General features: G+C 46.2%; 2 protein-coding genes across 2 annotated transcripts; both read right to left on the reverse strand.

Moving 5' to 3' along the window:
- Window positions 1-1,840: 1,840 nt before the first annotated feature.
- Window positions 1,841-3,534, reverse strand: LOC6903001 (glycoprotein 3-alpha-L-fucosyltransferase A-like). The gene is made up of 4 exons (XM_002132687.3): window positions 3,305-3,534; window positions 2,697-3,242; window positions 2,453-2,636; window positions 1,841-2,383 (listed from the first exon to the last, which is right to left on the reverse strand). Exons 1-4 carry the CDS (start codon window positions 3,379-3,381, stop codon window positions 1,859-1,861), a joined length of 1,332 nt encoding a protein of 443 aa, XP_002132723.3. The 5' UTR covers window positions 3,382-3,534; the 3' UTR covers window positions 1,841-1,858.
- A 603-nt stretch (window positions 3,535-4,137) lies between these two features.
- On the reverse strand, window positions 4,138-7,017 carry LOC6903002 (glycoprotein 3-alpha-L-fucosyltransferase A-like). Its single transcript, XM_002132688.3, has 5 exons — window positions 6,890-7,017; window positions 5,721-5,858; window positions 4,994-5,665; window positions 4,743-4,926; window positions 4,138-4,679 (listed from the first exon to the last, which is right to left on the reverse strand). Exons 2-5 carry the CDS (start codon window positions 5,804-5,806, stop codon window positions 4,176-4,178), a joined length of 1,446 nt encoding a protein of 481 aa, XP_002132724.2. The 5' UTR covers window positions 5,807-5,858; window positions 6,890-7,017; the 3' UTR covers window positions 4,138-4,175.
- Window positions 7,018-8,654: the final 1,637 nt, after the last annotated feature.

Raw genomic sequence — 8,654 nt, forward strand, 5'->3', positions numbered from 1 at the left:
ACATTTACTTAAAAAAAAAAGGAATAATTTTGCCAAAATTATAAGACGATTAACGCAGACGAAAAAGACACAGAATTATATATATATATAGTATATAGAATTAGAGAGACGATCAGCAACGTTATCAAGACAACAGACTCTGACAAACTAAAAAAAAAAAAAACAGACACAGCCGAAGGGAAAACAAAAAACAAACACAAAAAATTAAATCAAATCAATGAAAATTACTTTCGACCGAGGCCGACACACAGAAAACAGTACTCGCTGATCGGTGATAATGCCCCTGATCGGCGATCGAATTAAGAGGCGGCAGGGCACACACACACACACACGCACACAGCTCGCGAGATAGAGAGATGCCGACAGAGAGAGAGAGAGAGTAGAAAAGAGCGAGAGCTTCCTCGGGGTATTTTCGAAATTTGATAAGACCCATTTCGAATCGATTGTTCAGTTTGTTGGCATTTAAGTTCGAAAAAACAACAGCAACAGATGGGAAATCGAATGGAGATCAATGCAAGTGGCAGTGCCAGGGAGGAGTGGGGGAGTGTGTGGGGTGGGGGGGTCTTCTTATCAGTTTAAAGGGAGAGCATATGCCTGTGTGGCTGGGTGTCACTTGATCTGCTTTAATCGATAGATGTCTTTTCTGGGGGACTACAGATTTTTTTGGTACTGACCTTTGCCAAGCGTTGGTGGTTTTGAATTTTTCGACTATAGCGTGAGCACAGGCCACACAAAATGAAACGTTTTTGAAACATTTGAACTCCACAAGCGATCCAGAGAAACAGGCCAGATCACAGACCAAAAGCGGGTGGAGGAGAGTATCTCGAACCGCAGAAAATCGAAAACCATGTCCAAATTCACAAAGAACCTGGCACGGTAGGACAGCAAACTGTTAGTGGGAATACTCACAGGCCATTGAGTCGCAACAGAGGCAGAGATACAGGAAATATGATGAACCTGGGGCCCACGAAACCCGGGAGCATCTCATCTGAAACTGCCTGATCCACTCAAGGGCAGGGAGATGTCTGGGCGGAGCGGCGATGGCAACAAGAGGACTGCAATGGCACCACTTGCCTGGGCCAAAAACACATCGATTATCGAAGATTTTCAAAACTCATAAGCACTTCCGCGACGATTCATCCTCCCCTCAAGCCTCTACAGGCTTCAAAAACCCTTCTCTTAGGTGGGTTGTTCCCTTAGGAACACGGGTATTGCTCAGTCTGGCCACAGTAGAATTAAACCCACTATTTAAACCCATCTAAAAATTTGTATAGCTCAAAGAAAGCCTCCCAGAAGTGCCTTTAAGGTGTAGAAAATCCCAATAAATACTAAATCGATCAATAACTATTAATAAAGTAACACAAAAAGACGCCCTTACTGGACTCCAATTCAATAAGCGTCTGTCAAAGGCCAAACATTCATTATAAATCCCCTAAATGATGTCTGCGACTTTTCGTGGCATTTGTGGACCAAACAAAACAAAATAAAACCAAGAAATAAACTACTTAAGCCCCCGGCCAAGCCAAAAGTAGACGAAGGAAAGTAAAAGTAATGCAATTCTTGCAGGTATTATCTGCCACACGTGCCCCTTGAGCCCAGACAACATGCCACTTCAGTGCCCAAACCACCCAAACCACCCACCAGCCACAATGCTTTCGTTGTCATTCATGCGACTCATGTCGAAAACATTTTCCAAATGAAAATCTTTTCCATCTATTAATCCATTCAACCCGAAAACCCCCAACCCCAAAGGATACTCGGTGCGTGACAAATTTTGATAAAAAGCCAGAGACCAGAGACCAGAGGCCAGGCCTGGAGCAGCAGCAGGAGAAAAATCAGGTTAAGAGGCTTGAAATATCTATTTTATGTTACGTTTGTAGGGAGAATCGGGAAAGAACCTTTTACGAGTTATTCTCTTCCACAAGCCTTGGGTGCACATGCCAATGCCACGCTGTTGGAGCCTGGTCTTGTGCGACATTTGGAGCTCATCCTCGTTGTGCAGCATGGCACAGGCGCGGCACCAGAAGTGCGTGTTGATGAACTCCCCCGTGCCCCGCCACATGAAGTACGAGTTGTACAGATCGTCGTCCTTGTCGAGCACATTCAGGTAATCGGCCAGCTCCTTGGGCGACGAATACTCCTCCACGTGTATGTAGGAGTTTCGCGGCGCGAGTTCCTGGAAGTCTGCCGGCCGGGCACCCATCACAATGGGCAGCACCCCGCGGTCCAGGCCATACACAACGTACTTCTCCGAGATGAAGTCCTTGCAGTTGGCGTTCTCGAAGGCCAGGTAGAACTTGTAATCGTTTTCGAGCAGCTTGTAGCATTTATTTGGCGTCGATTGCGAGCATTTCAACCTGCCACAGACCCCATAGATGTCCACCTGTTGGCATAAACGAAAATTGGATCAGTTTTGGGGTGCAAGCGTGGGCGTGGGGGGCGCATGATGTACCTCGATGTACTTTTGCAGCTCCAGGGCATATTTGAATCTGCCATTTTCGGTATTGCAATTGGACACGAACCAGGCCACCTTCTTGGTTTTGTTCGCCGCATAGTTCCGGTCCTGGGTCTTCTGCTGGACGCTAGGGTCGTAGTACACCCACTTTACGTAGGGCGTCACGATGGTGCTGTCGCGCCTGAGAACAAAAGGAATACTCAAATATTGGGCGGCAAGGATGGACGGCGGGAAGCGTCACCTGTAGCTGGCCGTCCAGTTGATGGCGTCGGGCACGGACACATAGTTGGCCATGGAGTACAGCAGGCTGACCTGCTTGGGATTTTTGCTTTGTTTTTTCGTTTCCCTGGGCAGGTCCAAATAGAGGATCATGTCGGCAGTGCTGGCCGTAAAAATATCGTCGGTTATCTCGCATGTATCCACCGGACACTTGTGCTTCAGGAAGACATGGCGGCCCTTCATCACAGTCCACTTCCGCCTCCCCTGACCGTTAAAGGTGAGAAGGGTTTTCAGCTTGCCGCTGGCCTTGATCTCCGTGTAGTTGTGGGGCACGTACATCAGCTGGCTGACAATGCGGTCGTTGAGGGGCAGCTGGTCCGGTATAAACCTGGGAACGAACGGGTAGCTTTCCAGCCGACTGCCGGGGGCCCTATGCGGCTGGGGATACAAAGCGCCATCCTTCATGTACCAGGGCTTGTTCGAGGACGGCTTCTGCCTGCGCCTAGTATCGCGATTCGCCTCCCCGCTCACGACCTTCTTCTTCAGCTGGACCTCTCCCTCATCTTTCCTGGGGGTGGGGGCCACAATTGGTTTGTGTGTGTTGGCTAATAGCGACAGTCGTTTACTCACTTGGCGTTCAAACAAAACGTAAGCAGAAATGCGCAGATGAGTGTGAAAAAAATACACTTCTTGTACGATATTCGCATGGTGGAAGACAACACTAGTCCTTTGTACACTCGTTTATTCTCGGGGACATTCCTTTTGAAACACTGTTTTCGGCGCAATATTCACTAATGTAAAAAAGAATTACTAAGCAATTTTGATACTAACACGTCGACTTGTGGTTTAACAATGAAATGAAATGTATTTGAACGAAGAAAATGTATTCCATGGCATTCTCTGGTCTGAGGAAATACGAGTAGAAAAGTACACGCTGTTAATATCACTAGAAAAATCCATTTGAAAGGTGTCATTCAGACCCTATGGCGCTGGAAAGAAGGCAGAGCCAGGTGGATTTCTACCTTCAGTAGCTACCTCAGGCGGTTTGGCCAGGAGGAGGAGGACAGGTGCCCCGTGTAGCAGCCCTCTAGGACCATAAGCGTCGGATGCTGTATGCCAGAATCAGCGACGAAACCCTAGTGGATCCGAAGACCTGGAAAGCGGCAGCGGTGATGGTTCCTGGGGCCCCCCAGTCCTTCTGACAGTCCCCTGTCTAAGGTGCTCAGCGACGAAACCCTAGTGGATCCGAAGACCTGGAAAGCGGCAGCGGTGATGGTTCTCCTGGGGCCCCCCAGTCCTTCTGACAACCCCTGTCTAAGGTGCTCAGCGACGAAACCCTAGTGGATCCGAAGACCTGGAAAGCGGCAGTGGTGATTGTTCCTGGGGCCCCCCAGTCCTTCTGACAGTCCCCTGTCTAAGGTGCTCTGCTCAGTTCTACACTTAACTAGTATGCAACACTGATCTGTCGTGGTGTGAACACTCTTTTGAGCCTGCTTCTACTTTAATAAAACTCAAATAAAGTCTTGCTCCGCCAGGAGAAGGGAGAGCAAACCCCCGGGCCACGCCACCAATGGTTGTAGTCGCTGTAAAAGTGCGGCTCTCGGAGCTGCTCCTCGTTGTGCAGCATGGCACAGACGCGGCACCAGAAGTGCGTGTTGATGAACTCCCCCGTGCCCTTCCACTGGAAAAACGAGTTGTACAGATCGTCGTCATCATCGAGCACTTTCAGGTAATCGGCCAACTCTTTCGGCGAGGCAAAGTCATCCACGTGTATGTAGGAGTTAAGCGGCGCCAGGTCCTTGTAGTCCCCGGGCCGGGCACCCATCACAATGGGCAGCACCCCTCGATTCAGGGCATTCTGATGGTATTTCTCCGTGATGTAGTCCCTGCAGTTGGAGTTCTCGAAGGCCAGGTAGAACTTGTAATTGTTTTCCAGTAGCTTGAAGCATTTTTCTGGATCGAAACGATCGCACTTCAGCTTGCCACAGAAGCCATAAATGTCCACCTGTTGGAGTAAAGGAAAACCAGATGAGTTTTGGGGGGCAAGCGAGGAGGGGAGAGCATCTACCTCGATGTACTTTTGCAGCTCCAGGGCATATTTGAATCTGCCATTTTCGGTATTGCAATTGGACACGAACCAGGCCACCTTCCTGGTTCTGTTCGCCGCATAGTTCCGGTCCTGCTTCTTCTGCTGGACCTTGGCGTCGAAGTAGACCCACTTCGAGTAGGGCGTCACGATGGTGCTGTCGCGTCTGGGGACAAAGAAACAATGGCTTAAGTCTATGACTGAAGGCAGAGATTGACTAATGGAAGCGTCACCTGTAGGTGGCCGTCCAGTTGATGCCGGTGGGCACCTTTGTGTTCTGTGTGTAAACGGGAGACTCGAGAAAGTAGAGCATCTTGATTTGCTTGGTGTTTTTGGCACGGATCTCACGCGCGGAACTGAGTTTTTTCGTGGGGACGTAGAGGTTCTTGTAGAGGATCATGTCGGCTGTATGGGCTAGGCCCATATCGTCGGTTACTTCGCACGTATCCACCGGGCACTTGTCTTTCAGGAACAGATCGCGGCCCTTCTTCACATTCCACGTCCGCCGTCCGTTGTAGAGGAGAATGGTTTTCAGCCTGCCGCTGGCTTTGATCTTCGCGTAGTCGTGGGGCACGTACATCAGCTGGTTGACAATGCGATCCTTATGTGGGTCCTGATGCGGCAGCAGCTTGGGTGCATCCCTCTGCTTCTGTAGGCTGTGATTACTATGGGCCCTTGACGGTGGGGGATAGTATTTGCCCTTCTTGAAGAACCAGGGGAGGCCAGAGGATGGCTCATCGTAGATTTTCTCTTCCTTTTCGAGTTTCTCTCCCTTTTCTATCTTCTCTTCCTCCTTTGGCTTCTCCTGCTCCTGGTGATCCACATATTCTTGCACCTTCCTCTCAAGATGTTGTGGGATCTCCACGTACGTTCGCGTTGAGAGGGTCTGCCATACCTCATATACCCTGGGAGATCAATTCGTTTGGGTCTACGTAGGAGCTAAATGCATACATTACTCACTCAAGATTCAAACGGTATATGAGCAGAAGAGCGCAGATCAGCGTAAAACAAGTACACAATTTAAGCGATAAGTTTCGTGGGGCCATGCTTACCAGTAATTTCAATTGAACGACCAAAAATCGTAGCAAAAGGTATTTCCTGTAAGGTAGAATCGTTCTTAGACAAACGAAGCTTTGGCCCAAGATTTTAACGATCTATTTGGATCTGATGTACATCATTGTAGCACCATTTGTGATTATTCTACCCAGGGAAGTTGGATGACTCTCTACCATGGCCTACAGCCATTCCCAAACTACGCTTATCCTTTTTGAGAGTCTTACTGCTTTGTCATACCCTATTCCCAGAGCATACCATAAAATACCACAATTTTGAAATTTTCTCTCCTTAAGTCGCTTTAATTTGAATAATTGTATTCCATAGATAGCAATTCAATGCTAATTTCTTTAAAAAAAATTTCAAAAAGCATTAAACTATACCGAAAACTGTGGCTTATACTGTTGACTAACTAAGAAGCTAAACAAAAATCTACTAATGTCGAGTTTCCTTTCGGATTCAGATCTGTTTTCATTGCAAACAGTCAATTCCTCCGCGTAAATTGTGTTGTGGGCAGATTCCAATAACTCATCTATTCTCAGAGCATAGCCAAACCCTCCCTCAAAGACAATCAACTAATGTGTCGCTCTTTCTCTTTCTAACCCACACCCACGCTCAACGCGCGTTCTCTTCTTCTTGTCGCTGTTGATCCTCTCTGAGCGAGTCGGGTCTCTCTGCCGACGCACTCTCTGCCGACGCAGCAATGGGACAGGCGGCGAGCAAGAACAATCATGCACAGCAATGCGACAGGCAGTGGACGACAACCAACGGTAGATCGCAAAGGCAAAGGAAAAGGCAAGGGAAGAATCGAAGTAAATTCTTTAACAGCAAGCAGACCAAAATACACTGAGAATAATATTAGTATCCGACACATACAAAATATATCAACAGTGGACAGGCAAATCTGCCCCTTCATTAACACGACATGCATGTTGTTATTGAAATTCTCAGGCATTGCGTGTCGACCATCAATATTCCTCGATGGAAGCAGTTGCTGGCAAGAAAATGTCCACCGCTGATATACTATATATAAAATCTGACAAATGTGACCCAAGAGATGTATCTGAGAGACATACTTAACTTCTTTGAATTTGTTTGGAATTTTTAAGTAACCTTATAATTTTTAATTGTTTTTCAAACGACAATTACTGAAAAATTTTTTGAGCACTAAATATTTGTAATGTTAACACGTCGACTTTCAGTAAAACAACAAAATCAAATGGAATACCATTTTGACTGATATTTCAACAACGAGTAAGTTTTAAAGGTGCTTCGCCTCTTGAAGTGTATTTTGGAAATTTTTCCCGATCAATATAGACCACAAAATACCAACTCCTGGTGTTTTATATCCCCAGCAAATGGGGAATCAATATTTATTGACCACAGAACACGAGTTAATAGCTTCAGTTACTGCCAACAACAAAAGATACAAGGTATCTCTGGTGTGGTGTGGAGGGGCAGGGGGAGCCCTCATTCGATTCCTAATGACCGGCAATTTGCCAAACACCCAAGGCCCGGCCTGGGCCTCAAGCAACCATTTTAGAGTGTGGCAAAGAAATTAGCCATCATTTAGTGTAATGAGCATAATAATAGCAACTAATGGCCAGCGCCAGGCAAAGAAGCCACACCATTCGAACCGCCATTTGATTAAACAAAGATTGACTGAAGTGCGATTAACTTTCGAGATACAACGGAAAGTGTTATAAATGTACAGCAATTTGTAGCGGGGAAACAGAGCCAAGGATACACATAGTAATAATACAGCAACAAACAATTCCAAGGCCATTCGAATTACTCAATTAATTCGGTCTCGGTCTCGGCCTGCCAATAATTACAAATAAGCACCCACCAGCGAGAGAAAGAAAACCTTCTTCTCTTTTTAATTATTTTCCTTCTGCTGCGAACGCATTTAATAAAGAATAATTACAAGGAATCCAACTAGCTCCATGAGGAGTGTGGGTGTGGGTGTTCGTGTGTGGGAAAAATAATTAACAAAACTGCCACAACAGCAGACAGCCATCAGCCAACACCCACCACCCACCACCCACCACACAGATGGCATTTAATTAACATATAAATTAAGGACTAATACAAATGGACGGTCCGATGAAATGATGATACACGTTTTCCGATTCCAGATAAGCAGAGCTTTATGCAGTTTAAGGCTTTCTTGGGATAATTATTTTGGTTAGAAAATTGGGAAATTGTGGAAGTGGATTGGACTGCTACTGTCAATATTATGACAGGTGCGTTATTTATATTTTATTTTTTTAAGATATGCCTCATATTACAGAGGCATTGTGGCATTTTGTTTTTGATTTTAGAACCACTATTTAAGAGGGAGGGATTTTAATAATTCATTGAATTCCACAGTTCTTGGTGCACTCATGTCTATAATGCACATCAATGTGCCCTAGAAGGGTGTATATCTCGTCCTACTGACTTCTAGTAGGTCTTTTAGAACCGGTGCTGCACAAGCTACCAGGTATGTAGAATGTATTTCAGCGGAGAATTTAACAAAGGCATGTTCTAGGACGGAAACCACCCTGGTACCCGATCGATTCTGTTTCGATTCCCGATTCCCCTTCAAGTCTTCTTCGATTATCCTTCGATTCCCCTTAGATTCTCCATAGATTTTCCTTAAATTCCTCTTAGATTCTCCTTAAATTCTCCTAAGATACTCCTTAGATACTTTTAAGATACTCCGAAGATACTCCGAAGATACTCCTTAGATTCTCCTAAGATACTCCTTAGACACTCCTTAGATACTGCTTAGATACTCCTTAGATTCCCCTTCGATATCCCTTCGATTCCCTTCGATATCCCTTCGATTCCCCTTCG

Source organism: Drosophila pseudoobscura, chromosome 4 (genome assembly GCF_009870125.1).
Source record: "Drosophila pseudoobscura strain MV-25-SWS-2005 chromosome 4, UCI_Dpse_MV25, whole genome shotgun sequence".
In the NCBI taxonomy this organism is placed as follows: Eukaryota; Metazoa; Arthropoda; class Insecta; order Diptera; family Drosophilidae; genus Drosophila; species Drosophila pseudoobscura.

What these genes read in the sequence shown, in the direction of transcription:
- LOC6903001 (XM_002132687.3), bottom strand. Translation starts at nt 3,381, where the DNA reads ATGCGAATATCGTACAAGAAGTGTATTTTTTTCACACTCATCTGCGCA. An exon ending in ACGTTTTGTTTGAACGCCAA is followed by an intron (nt 3,243 to 3,304) that starts GTGAGTAAACGA and finishes CCCCACCCCCAG; the next exon opens with GAAAGATGAGGGAGAGGTCC. An exon ending in AACTGGACGGCCAGCTACAG is followed by an intron (nt 2,637 to 2,696) that starts GTGACGCTTCCC and finishes TTTTGTTCTCAG; the next exon opens with GCGCGACAGCACCATCGTGA.
- LOC6903002 (XM_002132688.3), bottom strand. Translation starts at nt 5,806, where the DNA reads ATGGCCCCACGAAACTTATCGCTTAAATTGTGTACTTGTTTTACGCTG. An exon ending in AACTGGACGGCCACCTACAG is followed by an intron (nt 4,927 to 4,993) that starts GTGACGCTTCCA and finishes CTTTGTCCCCAG; the next exon opens with ACGCGACAGCACCATCGTGA. An exon ending in AGCTGCAAAAGTACATCGAG is followed by an intron (nt 4,680 to 4,742) that starts GTAGATGCTCTC and finishes TTACTCCAACAG; the next exon opens with GTGGACATTTATGGCTTCTG.